General features: G+C 44.0%; 1 protein-coding gene across 2 annotated transcripts in view; it reads right to left on the reverse strand.

Moving 5' to 3' along the window:
* Positions 1-14,148, reverse strand: part of GPATCH8 (G-patch domain containing 8) — a 264,134-nt gene extending 249,986 nt beyond the window's left edge. The window contains exon 1 of one of the 2 annotated variants that reach the window (XM_069237916.1): positions 13,885-14,148. In XM_069237916.1, coding sequence (XP_069094017.1) covers positions 13,885-13,929 — 45 coding nt within the window. In that variant the 5' untranslated portion in view covers positions 13,930-14,148. The remainder of the gene's footprint in view (positions 1-13,884) is intronic. The other variant, XM_069237917.1, reaches the window with a different exon arrangement.
* Positions 14,149-22,257: the final 8,109 nt, after the last annotated feature.

Here is a 22,257-nt window from a genome sequence, read left to right on the forward strand (position 1 = left end):
TAATGAGGCGTTTTTCACTATTTGGGTTCATTAAGATAAATACAGAGCCAGAACAACAATCACCAATTATGGTTTTCAAACTATGGAAGAATGGAAGTCTGAAAAATCTTTACAAACAACTACAGAACACTTGTGTAACTCGTATTACTCGTAATAAAGTTCATTCCAAAAACTGCAATGCAAGTCTTCATGACGGTCTATAGAATTGATTGCCCTTCTTTATCATATGTGTTTAACCCTATATGTGCCGACGTCGGCAACTGGCTGACGCCCGCACACCCTCCCTGCTGCTGGTCATGACCACTGGCCAAAATGGGTTTAGTGCAGAAACCCACCATGCGGCCCTATTGGACGACTCGCACAGTTTGAGTAACACCCATCCTCGCACGATACAGGATCAGAGATTGTTTTTTGCTACTACGGCAGCAAATGCTGCATTTCAATTACAATTCTGCTGCATTGCCCCGGGACCATCCAGACCATGACAAGTTGTTCAAAATTCAACCTGTCGTGGATTATTTGTCTGCCAGGCGTCCAAAGATCTATGCTCATGGAAAGAATATAGCAGTCGAGGAGTTCTTGACCCTTTACAAAAGGACAGCTGCTGTTCAGACACAGTACATTGCGAGCAAAAGAGCTCGCTATGGCATAAAGCTGTACATGCTGAGCGCGCTCTTCTGGCTAGGTGTACAGCTTGAGAGTGTATACAGGGAAGGACTCTACCCTAAAACCTGTAGGTTGCCCTCCTGCATTAGGGGTCACAGGTAGGACTGAATGGCAACTTCTCCAGCCACTCCTTCACAAAAGGTTATAACCTTTATATGGACAATTTCTATACAGGAGTAGAGCTTCAGTGACCTTTACAAAGCTGCCACTGTGGCCTGCAGTACAGTTATTTTAACTGCAAAGGATTCCTACAGGAGCTTGTTTGCAATAAGTTCCAGAAATCCCAGAGTACTGCGTTGCATTCCCACGAACTGCTCGTAGCCAAGTTCTTGGATAGGCGTGATATATACATGCTCACTACAATTTATGTTGAGAGCACTTTCCCCATCACGGTTTGGGGTCAGATGGCGGAAGGCCACAAGCCCTTCTGTATACTTCATAACAAAAAGTACATGGCCGGAGTGGACAAGAACGACCAGGTTCTTCAATCAAACAATGCGTGTCGTAAAGCTTGCACTTGGTACAAGAAACTGTTTACTAACCTGATCTAGATGGCAACATACAATGTATTTGTTGTTTATTGTCAGACAACCACAGAAAGACTCATGACTTTCCTGGACTTCCAGTTGTCTGCAATTGAAAGCCCCACTGCTGTTACAGAAGCAGCAGCCTCCACCTCATGTGTTCTGGAGGATGTGGCAAGGCTGGAGGAGCATTCCTAAAACACCCAAAAAGGATCATCCATGTAAACGCTGTAAAGTGTGCTCGGAGCAAGGAAAGCGGCAGGGGAGTTGGTAATACTGTCCTCAGTGCCCATTTCAACTAGGCCTCTGTGTCCCTACTTACTTTACATTGTATCATACTAAAGCAAAGTTCTGGGAAATTGACTGAGGTGGAGCTGCCATTGGGTAATCCTTTCAGTGGCTGTGCATGGATACCGAATATCCATGGGCCACTACTTCGTTAGGCAAGCAGCCACAGAACTTTACTTCATCTACTTCAGGAAATCATGGACTTCCTTGTGGCCTGCTTGACACCTATAGCCACTGTCAGAAAGAAGTAGGTGTTCTGTTCAATTAACGTGCATTATAGTCCCATACAGCACATACTAATGGACCGAACATATGCCATGTTGTCACGGACTACCCTGTGCGGCAAAATGTTAAAGGTATGACTGAATTTTGAAGTGCTTGTTAGGGAACTTATGTATGCTACACAAGGACCACCATGATTGCTAAAGAGAACCAGAGAAAGTGTAGTAAGTCAAACCAATGTCCTGTCGCACATATTCACCAACATTTCTACTTGTTTGAAAGTGTGCTAACTCAATTTGTAGCTTCACTTTCAAAGCAAAAGTAGAAGTGTTGGTGAATGAGTCCCACAGGATATTTGTTTGACTTTTTACATTAGAGACCTTAGGATTTCTTCACCAGCATGTCTGCCTTAGTTTCAACGGTAGATATGCTTGTTCAGTTCGAGGAATAGGCCTCCCAAGGCATACTCGGACACCCCCAACTTGCATCCACAAACTACTATAGGTTCACTTGTGTTATACAGGATTAGTCAGGACTCTGATGAGGACAGAGACATAAATGGGTAAGGAAAGCTTATGGTAGGTGTGCCTTCAGGATGTATGATGAAACAATGCATGCCTTTACAAGGTGGTAAGTACAATGCATGGTCATTACCACAAAATGTTTTTACAATGCATATGCTTTTACCACTATTGTCTTCGCCACAAAAAATTTGTAGTAAAGGCATATGCATGGGAAAAACTAGGAGGTAAGTATAACATTATATATATATATATTATATATATACACACACACACACACACACCCACCCCTTTTCACCCAAAAACGCTACCTATCCAAAACCCTAAAAATTACCTTACCACCCCAAACCCCATACCCACCCTAAAACCTAAACCCCCCTTACCACCCCAAATCCCATACCCACCCTAAAACCTAAAAATGCCCTTACCACCCCAAAACCCATACCAACCCTAAAACATAAACATGCAGTTACCACCAATAGCTGTTAGTCACCCTAAACACACACTATATATCACTCAACCCACTTAATACTTACCTGTACTTATCTTTAAACCCTTTACCACGAATACACCTTTACAATGAAATTCATTGTAAAGGCATGCGTGGTAAAGATATATTCATGGTAAAGCCATGCATGGTAAACACATATGCGTTATAAATGCATTGTGGTAAATGCATTTTGTTGCATTCACCTCGTTGTAAGTGAAGTTTCCCGTGCCTTCACAGGGATATGACACAGGTAGAAGGCAGATAATGAAGGTATAGCACAGATGTACACAATCTACACCTATGGATTCAAACCCAATGGTGCCAGCCCAGCACTGAAGGACAATGACATGTATGGGTCAGTGTTTTACCTGCTTTTCATGTTCATCCTATATCAGAACTTAGTAGATGTTCAATCTGCTGTATGATAAGTGCATTACAGTCAGAGCACTGCACATAATGTTGGCTGGGACATATGATATGTTCTTATTGACTACCCTGTGTGCCAAACACTACCCTTTTACATAGCCTCTGACCTTCTCTTTAGGTAACATTGCGGGAATTCCTCAGCATGTCTGCCTTAGTTTCAAAGGTAGATATTCTCGCTCAGATCGAGGAATAAGCTTTGCACAGCTTACTCGGACACCCCCAACTTGCATCCACAAGCTGAAAGGAGCTGGATTTAGCACAGCTAAAAGGTGCATGAAAAACATGTCTTCCTGAACCTCAGGTGGCTGTCATGGGAGTCATTAGTAAAGGTTTGTTACACATGCCTTCAGTAACGTTCAGAAAGGAGGCGGTTACTTGACAGGTGGTAAAATGTAGTCACTCATGTGGCGTATGAATGTGATGGGCCCTTGTCTGACAGCAGCAAGTTAATGCAAGTGCAGTGATTGGTTGGATTGGGCCCGTGTCTGGCGGTATGAAAGGGTTGTTTGTTGTGCCTGAATGGCATGTGAATGGACCATAAACTAGTTGTGGCTTTATGGCCCACCTTCGAAAGGCTTGGTTTCAGTATACAGATACTTTGATAATAATCATGCTTTGAAACCATAATTTCTGGAGGTGCTAAAACCAACCAATGTTAGTGGTGGATTAACTAATATACTAGTACCAGGGGAGCCCAAAGGTGCAGGACTTGCATGAATCTCACAAGTTTCCCCTTCACCTAGAATCCCCTTAAAATCACAAACTTTGCTTAAAAAACACTTTTGCCTTGCATTTCAGTGAGGGGGTGGGGGGGGGGGGGGGGGGGGGGGGGGGAGTCCTGGAATCTGCAGGCAGCCACAAATTGTCTACTAACCAGCATTCCACTAAGTCTCCAGAGAAAAACACTGCCTCGCTTGTGCGTGTTGGCAAGTGACCGAAACAGGGAGGTACCCGAAACAGATTGTGGAGACATCAAAATTACCTACCACAAAACAACTTGGTTTTGTAAGGCAGTCACCCGAGTATTTGGTCCTGGGCTCAGCGGCCATATAGGGAAACCTACCAAACCCAATCATTTCTGAAAATTAGACACCCGGGGCAGACTACGGAAGTGTGGCGTGTTTGGATTTCACAAAGTTTTCTTAAACATAATTAAAAACACTGTTTTTCCTTGCTTTTACGTCATGGAAACTACATGAAAGTGCAGGGATCCACAAAACTTCCACCACCCACTTGTCCTGATAAAAACACAAACCCATTTGTGTGCCTGTGCTTAAGTGCCTGCGTCAGGAATGGATTACTCCAGGGTTAACAGTAGCTCTCATGCCTGGGATCCACCATTGGTTTCACACCCATTTCTGTTACTAACTGTAAGGAGGTTGAAAGCACGCACAAAAAAAATATATATATATATATATATACACAGTAAAAATGGGGTAAGTCCCAGTAAAATGCCAAAACTGTGTTGAAATTTTTGGTTTTCTGATTCAAGTCTGCCTGTTCCTGAAAGCTGGGAAGAAGTGCCCTTTGTTGATGCCATTTCAGGGCTCACAAATCTACTCATGAGGTCGAGCTACTTTTAGAAACTACTGACCCTTCTGGCAGTGGGCAAAGAACAGGTGTTCTGTTCAGACATAAACTGAACTAAGATGCCTTTAAATCATATTTTTGTCACATATGCTCTGTATTCAGAGACAGAGGTCAAATTTAGTTTGCCTTCTTGCAATGCAAATACTTTTCCTTGTGAATGTACTGTTGCAGGATTTTGCAAGGTGAACTGTCTGACCTGTGTGAAATTAAAGACTATGGATATTAGGTCTTTCCTAACACACAACATTTATGTAACTAAGTCAACTTAAACAGTTCAAAATATATTTCAGTAGCTGTGAAAGGCCATTTTTTGTACTTGTGTGATGAAAAAAATATTAATAGGATGAAAAAAACTCAGAACACTACTTTGTTATGTGCAAATGATAAATATTTTTTTAAACCTAATTTTCACAGATTATTGTTAATACACCATATTGTTTTATCAGTAAAGGTGCATGTTAGTGGGGAAGTTTTTGGACATTTCTTGGAAATGTACTGGCTGTAAATGACCGTGCGCTACAACATCATGCTTTAGTAAAAATACTTTTTAAAAGTGAGTGAGAAACACTCATGCCCCGTTGGCAAAGCTATTAGTAAACTAAGTGGCAAGTCATGCATGGATCATGTGTACCCCTATATGTGGGCCACATTGACTAAACATGGAGCAAACATTTAGTGTATTTAATCAAACAAAAGAGGACTATTTTACAGCAGAAATGCTGAACTCGCATATTTGAAGGTGCACTCATGTGAGAAGAAAAAGGTGACTGTAAAACATAATATTTACATAGGATCACACAATGAGACCTAGTTTCTGGGTCAAGCAGATTACAGTTGGGTCGAGTAGACTGTTTAACCTACTAGACCTGCAGGTCTAGTAACTGATTTTTCGAGGCCTGCATTTGCAGGGGAAAAAAACGATGCATACTTCTGCAGCACTTTCCCCCCCATTTTTCCAAAACAAAAAATGTTAGCTTTATTTTGGATAATTTCTTGGTCTCCTCCAGGGGGGCTAGAAAGTCTGGGTACCTTTTCAATCCCCAGAATGCAGAGAAAAAGGGATGCAGATTTGGTGCGGATAGCTTAAGTGGACTAAAAGTTATGGGGGCCTAAGCGTGAACTACCCCAAATAGCCAAAAAAGGGCTCACCAGCTAAGGGGTTAATTCTATGAACAAATCAGAGTTTGACCCCAAATGCAGTTAAACGTTACACGTCCATTTAACATGTTGGTGTATATTTTCCAAAGGTAATTTTTAATTGTTAAGTTTGATTTTTCCTAAAATACAGACTAGTGTGCTGTAAAGCTAAGGAAAAAAACACTTATGGCCAAATTTAACATACAACCTACTAGGAAAATGTAAGCATTGTTTGTCTTCATTAATTTGCTCTAAAGATTCTAAACAAACTTGATGACCAGGGTCAGTGAGCATGACAGTGAAGAATCTTGAGGTGTATATGGGGGGGGGGGGGGGGGGGGGGGTGAGTATCCCAGCTGCATGCAAGTCCCTAGATTTGGGAACTGTGCTGAACTTACTTATGAACACCTATGACCTACGCACAGAAGAAAGCTAAAGTAGCACTAACGTGTGGTGAAGCCAACCGAAAATGTTGTCCTGTGCAATACTCAATAAAATTCTCAAAAGCCGACTTTAAACAGAGAAAAATGCTGAAGTACCATATTTGAGCTCTCCTGTAGACAATTTTTTATACAAACGTACAAGTAAAATGTTTCTCAGACCAGTCTCACAATAATTAGCATGGTATGGGCAGAGTATCAGGCGGGGCCATGCGTCAAGGACAGCAGCATCACCATGGAGGAAGAGTGCTGGACAGTGCAAGTGCGCATGTCAGTTTGGCCAGCTGTCAGAGGACTCCCAAACCGAAATGCACACTTCGATTTCGCCAATATTAGCTTTGTTGCACAGCTGGGTGGAAAAGACGCAGAGTCTCTCTGTCCCTATGCAAGCTGCAAACCAGCCCAATCCTGGTGCTTCTCTCTGCAAGCTAATATTACCAGCGAGTGCAGCATCTGGACTGGGTGGAGGAGTCTGGGAGCCTGTGGACCCATGACTGCAGGGAGCAGAGAAGCACCAAGGCAACAGGTACTTTGTTGTTATTTTTAAAATTATTATTTTCCCCTGTGCTGCCGTACCACTTCTTATTGGCAGCAGCCTCCACTGCCATTTAGTAGCTTCGGACTAATGAGTCAAGCCCGTAGACTGCTACGACTTACCACCTGGGAAAATATGAGAAAGTGGGAAATATTTTAATTTTCATTTCCAGTGATATTACTATATTGCAAATATTCTACAATCCATTATGGCAATGCAATCATCACTAAATTGCTAATACTCAATTTTTACTCACAAAATATCCTCTCCTCATGTCTCTTCATGGGCAAGCTTTGCCCTAAGAGAGAGACATTCCATTACTGGTTATATAGCAAAGGTAGTTCACAGACTGTCGAAGTGGTTCACATAGAGCATATTGGGTGAAAATTATAGTTTGAAGCTTCAAACACGCACTCTCAGGCTGAATTCAAATTGGCTGGAGGGCACTTGTGTACAAATGGCTTTATGGGACAGTTACATAGAAGGAGCGGTCTGGCAACTGAGAGGAGGAAAATGATTACCATCTTCCATTTTGTCTGTATATGTGTGTATTCATGGGCTTATTTTGAAAAATAACGTTTAATTGTGCAGCAATCGTTTGGTAGTTTATAGGCCTGGTACTAGTCAATATAAAGCTTCCAAAGTAAACTGCGATAATCTTTTTAAAAAAACACTGTGACCTGACTATTATTCAATAAGGCAGATAGTTTGCGACGTCTCGGAAAATGCACAATTTGCAAAGTGACGTACTAGCTCATAGGCCGTAGGAGCTCTTAACCTCAGCCCTTCCAGTGCAAACAGGATAGTCGCTCCAGGATTTCCCCACAAATATACACACTTTAATAACCATTCACCTCGTGCCATGCATAGATCTGCAATAAATTCTGTGAAAGTACAAACTCTAGTCGTTACAGAGATGACATTGCTCTTAACGCTGTTCCAATCTGAGCATACTATTTTGAGCGCATCCGCTCACTGGCTGGAACAAGCAAGAAGAGTATACTAAAGAGTCCAACAGCTGCATGTATCTGGCCAGTTAGTTTATCTAACACACATCAAGAACATTACGAAAAAAGACGCAGGACTACTAGGAGAATGCAAAAGCGTTTTACTAGCGCAACGAGAAGTCTCAATTTAAACATCAGACTTGGGGACAGAAAGCTAAAGTATCCTAACAATAGGATCTTTAAAGTCCCCGATGACACACTTTTAGAATCAGATACCGATTTCCACAAAGACCTCACAGCTTAGAATGTCTAAATGTGCTAATCAGATGTGGTTTAAATACAAATATGAACAGACGTTTATGATTAAACGGGTCTTTACATGTGCCTAATAAAAGCACAAAACAAAACGATAGGTGCACATTGTTTAGCAGGATGACAAACTAGTGGAAATAATGGGGCTATCCGCATGAGGCGTAGAATGTCCACCTTTTATAATAAAAGAAAGAAACAAATGTAAAATACTTAAGCAGACATTAGCCAACGAAAATGCTGTTGGTCTTATATTATTGATAGTGATAACATCAGTATCCTTAAATCTGAGTGTGCGGATATATTTAACATTGAATGATCTTCCAAGTCGGACTATTGAGCCAGGATGGCAGCAGTAAACTATAAATTACGAGGCACGTTTAAGAAATGTACTTTAAAACCACCAAACCGGTAAAGCACACAAAGGAATGACAAAGCTTCTATGCCTACTCCCAGGGACCAGAAATAAACATTAAGTCGCTTTAAATTCCAAATATCGGAAGGAAAACCCTTGAGGTACGACTACAGAAACAAAGCACGTTCTGAAAATGGATCCGTTAATCAATAATTCACGAAACGGACAAGCAGCAAACGCACCACGAGCTGAAACGAAACAAAATATAAAACCGTGATCATACCAGTTCCAGTTGCCGCAGCGACAATAGACATGTGTGTGACGTCAATAAATCACCGACATAACAAAGACGACACCCCGTTAAAAAAAAAAAAAAAAAAAAAAGCACAGAAAACAGAACCACCAATATTATGGAACATAGTGCGTACTAAACTGATGTCGACTGCTGAAGAAAATAAGAATCCAAAATGTACGTTGGCCATCTGCTATACGTCGACTGTTTTCATCAATGTAGTTGCACCCATGACCGTACTGCTGTTTAATGGTATACTTACACGGTTTACCTTAAGAGCATGACATTCTGCCTCCGATTGGACTTCAGACATCCCAATATATCTCAAACATTTATATAAAAACAATATAAAAAAAAAAACACACACACAATAAATACACACAGAATGTGGCATTGCTGAAGAGGATATATCATAAGGGACATATGCAATGTGTTTGCACCACCTCTGTAACGTTGGCCAAATTCAATAATAACCTCATGCAAATCTAATTAGTACACAAGATGCAAGTGTACGAGATTCACGGGAGTTAATTAAAATAAATTCAAAACGTTGGCATTGGAATTAAACAAACACTAGCAAAGCCAATAGGTTTCGCCTTTGTATTTTTAGTGGCGAGCGCAAAGTGCCCTGTCCCTCTTCTAATCTCTCTCTAGGGCAGAGGTCTTCAAACTGGGGGGCGAGCCCCACTGGGGGGCCTCAAGTAATCCCGGGGGGGCGCCAAACTCTGGCCAAAAGAAATATTATACAGATAACATGCCTTTGTTTTAAGCAGAAGCATGTTATTGCAGTTTTAAAAAGGTAACCGTACTTAACTGCAATGTTTTAATAGGTCTAGACATATTTAAACATTGCCATCCTTCTAAAATAATTGTGAAAAATTATGAGGGGGGGGGCCTAATGATTTTTATTTTTCAACTGGGGGGGGCGTGGCATTAAAAAGTTTGAAGACCACTGCTCTAGGGGAATGTTAACCAGGCCCATGTTACGTCAGTCACTTTCATTTGTCCGTGGGCTTGCCTTTTAAAATCTGCTTGTTTTCAATCGTGAAAGGCATGCATACTTCATACCTTTACCTGCGTTCAGCCCTCCGAGAGCGCCGACAAACTACTGGAAACATACAAGGCTCCATGTTTTCAGTACGGTTTCTGGACTACCTTTTCTCTTTCTTTAGCAGCGCGAGCACACTCTTTTTTTTCCCATTCAATGTGGCAAGAAAAGCCTGGTTAGGAGTTAATAGCTCTAACTCGACATATTGTGAGACCTGTTGCATTGCAAATGCTTGTTTTACTATGTAACTGGCTTACAAATATTTGACAAATGTTATGTTTGTTTTATTAAATTAAAAACAAGCATTAAAACATTTTTTTAAATATTTTTAAGCAAGTTACATAGATAAAAAGACAAAGGCAAAATGTATTGGCACGCAGGAATGATGGAAGAAGACGGCAGAACACAGAAGAAGATGGGACAAGAGGGCTGAATACGGGGACAAGAGGGCAAACGACATGGAGTAAAGAAGACAGCGATGTCAGAAGATGGTATGCAGAAAGAAACAAGCATTTGCAATGCAATGGGTGTCGCATTTGCCCGAGTTAGAGCTATTAGCGTAAACTCATAACCAGATTTTTCTTGCCACAAAAATTGGAAATGAAAAGTAAAACAGTTTCACATAAAAGCAACCATGTGGATGTCACTGGCCGTCCAAAATAAAGATATGTATTTATATTTACAGTGGGGTGGTTGAGGGGAATAACGCGCCATTGTACCGATACTCGCAGTGCTCTAAAACAGTAAACAAGGAAACATAAGTTTGCTCGAAGTCAAACATACCGACAAAAGTGCAATTATCCATATTAACGGGATCGATGTCATGCAAAGCGCTCAATTACTGCCCAGCGAGATTGCGCTGCATAGAAAACACAAAGAAAAAGTAGTCCAGAAACCATACGGAAAACATGGAGCCTCATATGTTTTCAGTACTTTCCCGGTGTGCTCGAGGAGGGCTAAACAAACATCGGAAAAGGCACGACGAATGCATGCCTTTCAATAATGAAATCAAGCGAATTTCAAAAGGCAAGTCCACGAACCAGCAAAAGTGATGTACATGGTCGAAAGCCCAGAGAGAGACTACAACGAGGTAGAGCGCTTGCACGCGCTCAACCCTAAAAAGAAGGCAGATGACAACTAAGAAAGAATACAGAAGATGCAGCGAGTAAGGAAGATGTCAGCGAAGAAAGAAGACGGCATGCAAGAGGAAAAAACGAAGTCCCTTCAGTGTTGCAGCCAGCAGAAAGGCAATGGCCAGTGTCCAACAGGAAGTGACCGGAAGGAGTACTACGTCTGCAGACAAGATCAGCAAAGACGGCGAAGATGACGACAGGAAATGACGTGAACAACGCTCCAGCCAAACTGAAGGAGGTAAATCAGAGCGACGTTGGACTAAGCCAATGGTATGTTCAGACAAGTAAGGGGTTGAGGTTTCAAGGCCCTTTTAGTTTTTTTTTTAACCAACAAAAGAGTTCGCAAGCATGTGCACAAGCGAGTGTGAAGGTGAAACCTAAAAAACAGAACAGTACCTTCTGAACATGGGCTAGGTGATGAAACATTAACACTGGGATGTTAAAAAAAAAAAAATTGACCATAACAAATAGGAAGTGCACAGGAAAAGTATGCAACAAAAACCATGATGGCTGGACATCACAGGTCACACAATGTATAGACAACTTTGTATGGGCTTAGACAGAGCACGGACGCCCGTAGCAAAACCACCAGGGACTCCTCGAGCCATAGACAGTGAAGGCCAAATAAATGCCATGCAACTGTGAACAGCGTTTATCGTAAGCTCCCAACATAAGATGGTTTTATGTAGAGCTTCATGCTATACTCTGCCGTTTCTAATCAAACGTGCGTTACTATTACTTAATTTAAAGGTACTCAATAACTTACTCCAGAAGAATGGCAGCTAAGTTGGACGGCCATTCTGGGTACAAACTGGTGACCAGCGGAAAATAGAGGCGGCAGAGACGAGCATTTAACAAAGTGAACCATAGACAAGGCCAGCTGAATTATGCGACAGGGACCACTAAATTATGCATCGCTTTTTTTTTTTATAATAGTAAATTATTTTGTCATTTTTACACATGCAACACTGCCTAAACAAATACATCATTAAGCAACTGAAAGGATTTGCAAATAACCTATCACTGCGCTGCAATACGATTAGTCAGGTTTTTAAAAAATGTTGATCTGTTTGAGCTAAAAATTAAAAGTTTTTTTATGTTAAAAATCTGTAAATTACATGGAAAATGCGACCAATCTATAATTATGCGAAAAACGCTGCAGGATCACATAATTCCTGTGGTCATGAGCAAACTGCAGGCCTTTTCAGGGACTCTGCATAGTACGTTTTGCCGATGCATATAAGACCAAACAAGCAACTCCACACAGAGGTACATATATTTATGAATGACCATTCACATTCTTCTCGAAACCTCTAGGCACATTTAAAACTAGGATAACAATTGTAGCTTGTCTGACAGAAGATGATCAATCCTGATCACAAACCTGCAGGGTGCCGACGAGATAGAAAATCGACTAGCATAGGATAAGATTACATTTAAACATTATTGTGTACATATGGAAAACATTTACTGCAAGGAAATCCCTTCGCCAACACAAGGCGAACTAAAACAGGCACCTTAAAGCCTATAGGTCTGGATTTAGTGTGCCAATGTTTGAACAAGCATTCGTAACTGCGGTTTACATGCATTGCATTTGCAACTGCTGTATGTCCAATTAAAGCATATCTTAGAAAGAAAAAATATATAAGTTTGATGACTAAGTTAAATCTTCAAATGTAAAATAGTCCATCCTGCTTTTGCAATGGAATTACTGGAAGATGGAATGATGCACCAAATGACCAACAGCGCAAGGTGAGAGTCTAATACTCCTACAGGCCCAAAGCACATCAGGATTTTTGTAAAGCATTTGAATTGTCACGGAGACAGCTGCGATGTCAAGGCAGAAATAAAACTGAACTGTCTCAGCCTTTTCACAACACTTAATGAACTACTTATAGTAGCTATACAAACAACAACGTTCATAATTCTCAGATGAAAGGGGGGGGCAGACCGCAATCACCCTACTGAAAAAGCCCTAAATACCATCACTACCTAACAAGTCTGCATGGCACAGCACCCATGAATCTGATGGAACTAAAAGCTATGAGTCCAACCGGTAACTCAAAGTTATCACTTCCACCCTCCGAAGAAACTGCGCCTCCATTTGCAAACATTGAAAACTCTTTCACGAAGCCCTCACCGTCCCAAAAGCGATGCCCCCATCAAATACACTCGTTAATCTTAAAACCTGTGGCCTTAATCCTACATATGTACTATAAAAGATACGATCTTTGACACAATTCAGTCCCATGAAGTATTGTGGACGTTTAAAATGGTGACCACGGCACACATCTAATTATTTTCTTTACTGTTCCAGTACCCACTTACCAGAGGCCTAAAAGGCATGGTTTTCATACCACCATAAACACAACCCTCACTCTACATGCCCTACAAATATAATGGGCCCTGAGCAATACTTGCCTTTCATGAAAATTATAAAAAACACCCAACCCTTACTGACACCTGCTCGGTAGCCGAAACCACATTAACCAGCCAGTCACAGAAAAATACAAAAGCTCACAATAACAACAATCGTGCGATGCCCAAACGCTAGAGTGTTCATCCAGAATCATTATGACTAAACCACTCAATAGCTCAAATAGCACACTAAAAGCCCATGCAAGACATACATCATCCCGAGACTAAAACCATGCCGCCCTGGTTACAAGCCGCTAGGGGATCGTAGAGCCCACCTCTCCGACCTTCATACTTCTTTTCACCCGCATCTGCCAAAAGGACCTCTACTCGTATTACACCCACTGGGGGCTTAGGGTCGGCCGCCCCCTCCCCTCCGGCGAATACCAGCTGCTCCTGAATGCAAGACAGGAGCCCCTAACCAGAGGCCTTACGTACATACAAGAAGGAAGAGAATTGTACGAAGCGCTCGCTTGAACGTTGGGGGAGGCTGGAGGGCCGCATGATGTGTTGGCCGATAGACCCAAGCTCCCGTTCTACCCCTACCTGAAAGTCCCTGTCCTCGTTGAACCGAGAGAACCTGTCAGCCATTTTGCCGTCGGCAATGCAGGCACCGCCTGCCTTCGTCTCCCACAGCCGCTCACCAACGCGCGCCACAGGCAACTCACGCGCGAGCCCGCGAGAGCCGCAGCCTGCGGACCGAAGCCCCTCCTACTGACGGCACTGCCACCGCAAAAACTGGCATCCCGTACAGACAGGAGAGCTAGCAGGCACCGCCTCTCGAACTCTACTCGGGGACAAACAGTCACCGCCTACCCCTAACCTTCTGTGGGAAGGAGAGTCTCAAAGTTGTTCTAGGGAAGCGCAGATGATCCGCCGAAATGTTCAGCCATCTTGGAACTGCTAATTTATCGTGAGGATATCCGTAAACACGTAACTGTTTTACACACCATCTAATATACAGATTTTAGTTATTAGAAACCCCCAAATATCACTTTCATATGAAGAAAAAAATGTCTAAGTCAACAATTTAAGATTTCGTTAAGTATACGCATGTACATTGACTTGTGCTATGCGCGTGAAAACAGATTATGTTTTACGTTGACAGTTTAATCTTCTAAAGTAACAATATCGATCAAGGGTGTTCATCTTGGACCCCGTTTATCACATTCATTAGAACGCATAGAATAAAAGGGACTCCAGCAGGGCGCACGACTTCACGGCCTCTGAAACGCACCCGCTGTGTTAAATGAGCAGTACGTACAGCGCGTGACACGAAAACGTGCGCGTGCAAGTCATGGAAAATACTGTCATGAAAAATAATGTCTCTGCTCTAACCCAGGCAGAAACTAAAGACAGCCTAAATCTCCGTTCCGTAACCTAGCGTTAAAATGCACTAGGTTGTGCCTGAACTTAAGATGGACATCGTTCCAATCGTGCCTGGTTCCGCTGGAGCGTTCTGGTTAATAGTGGTCCGATGATAAAAGTATACAGTGTTCGCCCTCAACACATTACATCAGAATGAGAAATAGCAAAGGGTTCCCTTTGAGGCCAATCGATGTGACGTTTGTGTCTATATGACCAATAACGTTCTGTTAGTAAAAGGAGGACGTTTTTCAAGATTCAAAAGTTACAATTAACATTTTTGTTCAGTATTTCTTTATTAAGATTTTTAGAGAGATGCAACATCCCAATCAAATGACACGCAGTGGACCCAGATCGGGGTTAAGCCCAGAGCTCCAAGTGAGTCTCCTAGTGAGGCTCTGCTTAAAAAGGTGAGATTCACTTTGAATGAGGAAACCAGTGCTTCAAAGTGTGAAGTGAGTGATTTTGTGTTCCAGGTTGCAAGCTTCACAAGTAAGGACAGTAAATCTCTCTCCCACAGTGTGAGACTCACATTCAATAACTAAGTATGATTATTTTTCAACGCCTTGTCAGGGGTAGTAAGCACTATATAAATACAATTTACAACCAGTCTGTAAGACTGCTCACAGCAAGACTGTTTCATGGTGTGCAACAGCAAGCAGCCACTCACTCGCTCCTCTAGGCCTCAAAATGTGTGAGACTAGTACAAATTAATATGACTGAATGTGCAAGCACTCTGGATGAAACTATGTTCAAAGTTGTCAGACTTGCATCTGATGTAGCAGAAATATTATTGCTACATTTAATGTCATAGAATCATCTGAGTGACAAACTTTGCATTATGTTGTTTGAAATTCTAATACCTTAACTGTAGAGTGGTGCACTGAAAGCCTATTTTAAAGTGCATTCACTGTAGAATACAGATCTAAAGTGATGTGGTATAGCCCCAAAACGTCATGTATAACCAATAGGCAATAGGGCTCCTGGTTTTATTTTTTTTTTATTTTATTTTTTTAATTTCTGTCTTTAATTTATCCGTATTTATTTTTTAGCCACCTTATTGGTATTTATCCATATTTATTTTGTGTTTTGAGATTAAATGGAGTCGTAAAATGGTATGCACCTTCATTTATTTAACAGAAAAACATGCACTTATACTTTGAAGTCTGTCGCATTTTAGCAAATTAAGCAGCCAAATATAACAAAACACTATAGCCACAGGTCAATGTTAGCATTATATACAAATGTAGGTTAACATATCCATGCACTTAAGAACATCTTAACCTGTCTTTTAACTCCCCATGCTATCTGTTCAAATTTTGCCCTGAAGTTTATGAAGGGTAGCACAGAGTGTCACTCAGAAGAGGCACAATTGTCTGTATTTTTTGCTTTTAAAAATAAATACAGACAGGAAACACATTGTTTTATGTCTGTATTTATCTGTAAAAATCAGTAACAATGGAAAACTTGGAGCCTCAATACCCAATTAATTTAATCTCATGTTTCTTTATGTTAATTAATAGTTTTCACTAAAGTGAAAAGGAATTTCTAAAAAGAAATGATTTTTTATGTTACATGCTAACGTGGAAAATGTAATACTGCGTTATACTTACTGGAGTATGCTAACAGAGTTATTTCCTTTAAAATTTACTTTAACATGAACACTGACAATATTTATTATTTGAGAATTCATATTGTTGAATGTTTTATGTGCATTATCTAACATAAATGAATGTGCCATTTAATTTGCTCTAGTTAGCCTATGCTCACCCTCCAAAGCTCTGTTTATTGAAACAGTGGAACAAATGTTTAGTCATTCTTGTTCACGTGGCATTCCTTTCAGACTTTGTTCCCATAGAATGTTTACTTGTAAATAGATGTCCTATTGTTTTACCCATAGAGAGTCTGAGCAAGTAACCTTGAGGATGGTACATGCTGGAATCAGTGGATATTAAACCGTCTGAACTTAAAATATTCTTTTAAATCATACAGATGAGCTAAGATAGATGTCTTACTGATGATAGACTTGGGAATATGGCCCTATGTTGCAGTTTCATGCTGCATGATAGACTTTGATTGGACAGTGAAGTCTTCTGTTTTACGTCACACTACAGGTGGATGAATCATCAATCATTGTTGATTTTACCCTACCATTTTCCAGTTGTATAAGCAGCACTATCTTCTAGAACTTGCCTTGACTCTGCCAAGTACAGACCTCTCTTCACGTACCCAGCATTTTCAATACTTTGCTGAGACTGAGAATTTTTCCCCTGGCCCCAGAAGAAGACTCTTCACCGAGCTTCTGAATTGCTAAATGTAGGAAACTGTCCCCTTGTTTTCCGTGTCCCTCCACTTTTTGCCTGATATCTGATGCCAACTTGACTGAGGGTGTGCTATGATCCTGCTAACCAGGCCCCAACATCTGTGTTCTTTCCCTAAAACTGTACCATTGTTCCACAATTAGCACACCCCGGGGCCACAGCTAAGTCCCTTGTAAAAGGTACCAGTGGTACCAAAGGCCCTGTGACCAGGGAGGGTCTCTAAGGGCTTCAGCATATATTGTGCCACCCTAAGGAACCCCTCACCAAACACATACACACTGCCAATGCAGCTTGTGTGTGCGGGTTGGGGTGAAAAAGGTAAAGTTGACATGACATCTCCCTTGGGGTGCCATGCCCACAAACCACTGCCTGTGGCATAGGTAAGTTACCTCTCTATCAGGCCTTAAAGCCTTTAGGCAGGTTGCACTATCCCACAGGTGAGGGCATAGTTGCATGAGCAATATGCCCCTTTAGTGTCTAAGTCCATTTTTAGACATTGTAAGTGCAGTGTAGCAATACTGAGTATATGGGCTGTGAGTTTATCATTACGAACACAACAGCTCCATAATGGCGTCACTGAAGACTGGGAAGTTTGGTATCAAATTTCTCAGTACAGTAAACCCACACTGGTGCCAGTGTTGGATTTATTGAAAAATGCACCCCTGTATTTCACCAAATCCTTTAGTGCAGGACTGAATAGTCTGTGCCAGCCTGCTGCTAAGACACAAGTTTCTGACCCCATGGGTTGAGAGCCTCTGTGTTCTCCGAGGCTAGGAACAAAGCCTGCACTGGGTGGAGGTACTTCACACTTCCCCCCCTGCAGGAACTGTAACACTTGGTGATGAGCCTCACAGGCTCAGACCTCCTGTTACAATGCCCAGCTATCAATCAATCAATCAGTTTTTGTAAAGCGTGGCTACTCACCCGGGAGGGTCTCAAGGTGCTGAGGTAGGGAGGAAGGGCCTCATCTGAAGAGCAACGTCTTGAGGTTCTTCCTGAAGATGGTGAGCGATGAGCTTTGTCTGAGGTGCAGGGGAAGGTTGTTCCAGCTCTTTGCTGCGATGTAGGTGAAGGATCGTCCTCCGGCAGTGGTTTTTCGAATGAGAGGGATGGTGGCCAGGACCAGCTGGGCGGAGCGGAGGGATCTGGTGGGGGTGTGGAAGAAGACGCAGTGGTTCGGGTAGGCTGGTCCTGCATTGTGGATGGCCTTGTACGTGTTGATGAATATATTGAAAGTGATTAGTTTCTCAACCGGGAGCCAGTGGAGGGTTATCAGGAGTTGGGAGATATGTTCTCGGTGTGTAAGGTCCAGGATGAGTCTGGCGTCGGCGTCCAGGATGAGTTGTAGTTGATGTTTCTCATTGAGGTGCTGGCGTAGAGGGCGTTGCCATAGTTGAGCGTGCTTGTGACCAAGGTGTGGGTGACTGTCCTGCGGCAGTCTGCTGGGATCCATCTCAAGATTTTCCAAAGTTTGCAGAGTGTGTGCCAGCAGGAGGAGGTAACTAAGTTTACCTGGTGGGTCATGGATAGGGAGGAGTCGAGGATGATGCCTAGGTTTCGGGCGTGCACTGAGGGATGTGGGCCACCAGGAGTCATCCCATGCTGAGGTGGCATTTCCAAAGATGATAAGCTTTGTCTTGTAAGAGTTGAGCTTGAGGTAGCTTTCTCTCATCCAGGTGGGAATGACTTCCATTACTGAGTGGAAGTTCCTTTTGGCTGTGTCCAGGTCTTCGGTGAGGGAAATGATGAGTTGTGTGTCATCGGCATATGACACAATGTTCATTCCAAGGCTTCTGACAATGGCTGCGAGGGGGCCATATATACGTTGAACAGTTTGGGACTCAGTGAGGATACTTGGGGGACTCCGCAATTAACTCCTGTGGTTCTGGGTGTGTAGGGTGGGAGTCTGACCAGCTGAATCCTCCCGGAAAGGAAGGAGTGTATCCATTCCAGGGCTCTTCTGCGGATTCCTATGTCATGGAGTCTGGTGCGTAGAGTGCTGTGGGAGACCGTGTCGAAGGCTGCTGAGAGGTCGAGAAGAATGAGCGCTGTGGTGTGGCCACAGTCTAGGAGTGATCAGATGTAATCGATGGCTACCAGAAGGGCTGTCTTTGTGCTGTGGTTGCTGTGGAATCTGGACTGGGAGCTGTCCAGGGAGTTGTTGGTCTCGATGAAATACTGTAGTTGTGTGTTGATTGCTTATTCCAGCACCTTGGCTGGGTAGGGTAGCAGCAAGATGGACTGAAAATTCTTTAGTTCTGATTGGTCAGCTGAGGGTTTCTTCAGGAGAGGGCATATTTCAGTGTGTTTCCAGTCCTCGGGGAAGGTGCCGGTGTTTATGGAGCAGTTCATTGTGTTTCGGAGCTCGAGGACGATGGATGTGCTGGCTCTGATGTATATGTGGTGCGGGCAGCGGTCCGTGGGAGCTCCGGAGTGGGTGCTGTTCATGATGTTTACTGTTTCCTCTGTGGTGAGCATGCACCAGCTGTTGATGGTCTGGGTGGGTTCTGGTGGAGTGGGTCGTTCACAGGTTCCAGTGCCAGGTTTTTCCAGGAGAGAGCTGTTGTAGATGTCCTGGATCTTGAGGTGGAAAAAGGTGGCAAGTTTGTCACAGAGGTCCTGTGACAGGGGGATGCTGGTGGCTTCGGAGGGAGGATTTGTGAACTCGTTGATGACTAAGAAGAGTTTCTTAGTGTTGTGTGTGGAGGAGTTGATGTGATCCCAGAGTGCGTCCTTCTTAATGTTCTTGATGTTACGGCGCTGAGTGGCGGTTGCAGCTCTGAAGGAGGTGGACGTCTTTGCTGGTTTGGATGTTCCTCTGTTTTTTCTCTAAGCGTCTGTGTTGTCCTTTGATTCTTGGAGTTCGGTGGTGAACCAGCTGGCCTTCTTAGGTAGACGTTTAGTCAATGTCAGCCAGAGGGGGGCTAGAGTGTCTGCGCATTTGGTGATCCATGCGTTGAGATTGTGCGCTGCTTTGTTGCCATCATCGGAGGGAAGGATTTGGGGAGGGTTGAGGTGAGTTGCTCGTTGGTGATTTCATTCCATTTCCTGTGGTGGGTCCTGGGGGTGCAGGTGCGGCTGCTGGGTGCAGTGATTGTGAAATGTATGCAACAGTGGTCGGTCCAGTCTGGGGTGGAGATGGTCTCAATGGTGATCTGGTTGCTTGAGGTGAAGATGGGGTCCAGTGTGTGTCCTGTGATGTGTGTGGGTGTGGAGACTATCTGTCTGAGGCCAAGGGTGGCAAGGTTATCAAATAGAGCAGTGGTGTTTGGGTTGGCGTGCTCCTCGAGGTAGACATTTAGGTCGCCGAGGAGGAGGTAGTCATCTGATGCCAGGGCCTGGGGGTAGCAATGTTTACAACGTCGTCTATAAATGCTGTGCAGGGTCCGGGTGGTCTGTACACCAGAGTGCCGCCGATGGAGGAGTTGTGGTTGGAGTGGACCAGGAAAGAAGGTGTTCAATCGTGGTGCACTGTTCTCGTAGGACGGCCTTGACACGCAGTGAGGACTTGTCTATGATGGCTAATCCTCCGCCCAGGCGGGAGTGCCAGTCCCTCCTCAGGATGCTGTATCCTTCGGTTATGGCGATGGCGACGTCAGGTCCTGCGGTGGAGTTGGTCCAGGTCTCGGTGAGCAAGGTGATGTCTGGCCGGGTAGTGTCGATCAGGTCCCAGAGTTCGGTGGCATGTTTGTGGAGGGAGCAGATGTTCAAGAGGAGGCAGTTGATGGGGTTATGGAGGTTGTTGGTATCTCTGTGTGTGTAGGGTACCTTCAGCTTGTTGAGGCCGGCGCTGATGTTGCAGTGCCTGCAGATGAAGGGTCCGTAGGTGTCCTTTGGGGAGATGGTGCAGCAGTCGTTGAGACGTTCGATGTTAAGGCAGTGGAGGGTCCCAGCATCATAACGAAGGTTGACCAGGGGTAGCTTGATGGAGATCCAGGGTTGCTGGCGCTGGGCGCGGTCCGGGTGCAGGTGTGCTTGCCTTTGGTGCGCCAGTGGTGCAGCCGTGCTGTGGTTGCCATTAAAAAGGGGACGGGACAGGAGAGCGGTCAGCTGGGAGGCGGAAGGGTGGGAAAGGTGCTTTGCTGGGGGAGGGGAGCAGGGCCAGAGCAGCGGGGGAGGGAAGGCAGAGACAGCAGGGGAGAATAAAAAAGGAAAAAGATGGAAGAGAAACCAGAAGTAAAAATGAGTGAAAAGACAGAAAAAGCAAAAATGAAAGAGAGCTAGAAAGAAAGATACTTACTTGTGATGGCCACTAGACCACCAGGGATGATGTGCAGGGAAGAACCTACGGGTGGAGGAGGGCCTCGAACTGAACTCTCAGTTCATCCCAGGCAGAAGGTAGCAGCAGCCAGAGGAGCTGGGGAGGGCAGCAGACGCTGACCAGGAGGTATTGGAGGTGCCCGCCTCTGGACAAAGCCCCACTTTTGGCAGAAAGTTTGGCAGGAAACTTAGAAAAAACAATGAGGAGTGACCACTTCAGCTGGGACCACCCCTAAGATGTCCAGAGCTGAAGTGACCCCCTTCATGCAGAATCCTCCATCTTGGTTTCGAGGACACTGACCAATAGAGTTAGGTCTGTGTCCCCCTCCCCAAAGGGAGTGGACACAGGAAGGGTGTAGCTACCCGCAGGACAGTAGCCATTGGCAACTGCCCTCTGACCCCTATAATGCCCCTAAATCCAGGATTAAAGGGCTCCCCTGAACCTAGCTTGTCAGAATCCTGGTGACCTCACAAGAGGAAAGAAGAAGGACTGTTAAGCTGACCCCCAGCAGAGAAGCCTGAAGACGCAAACTGACTTGGCCCCAGCCCTACCAGCCTGTCTCCAGTTTCGAAATCCCTGCTAGGAAGGTGACACATCCTGCAGGAACAGCAACCTTTGAAAAGCCTCCAGAGGACTGCCTGCATCACAGAGGACCAAGAACTCCAGTGTACAGTGGCCCTGTCCAAGAAGAAACTCAATCCAAGGTCTCCAGAATGCCCCGGATCCGTGAGTCCTGCCCACTCTGCACCCGACGCCCACGGCCCATGTCCAGGTGGCCCACTGACCACAGCTAGTCCCAAGCCAATTCTGAGCAAGTGCCAACCCTAGGTTGACCCCCTCCTGTCCAACACGACAACACCAGCAGCCTGAATCCGGAGGACCCCCCTGACCGCGACAGAAACGGACAAAGATTCCCGATGCCAAAAAGGTACCCCTGCACCCGCAGCCCCCTGGCCTTAGGGAATCTGAGCT

This window comes from Pleurodeles waltl, chromosome 6, assembly GCF_031143425.1.
Source record: "Pleurodeles waltl isolate 20211129_DDA chromosome 6, aPleWal1.hap1.20221129, whole genome shotgun sequence".
Classification (NCBI taxonomy): Eukaryota; Metazoa; Chordata; class Amphibia; order Caudata; family Salamandridae; genus Pleurodeles; species Pleurodeles waltl.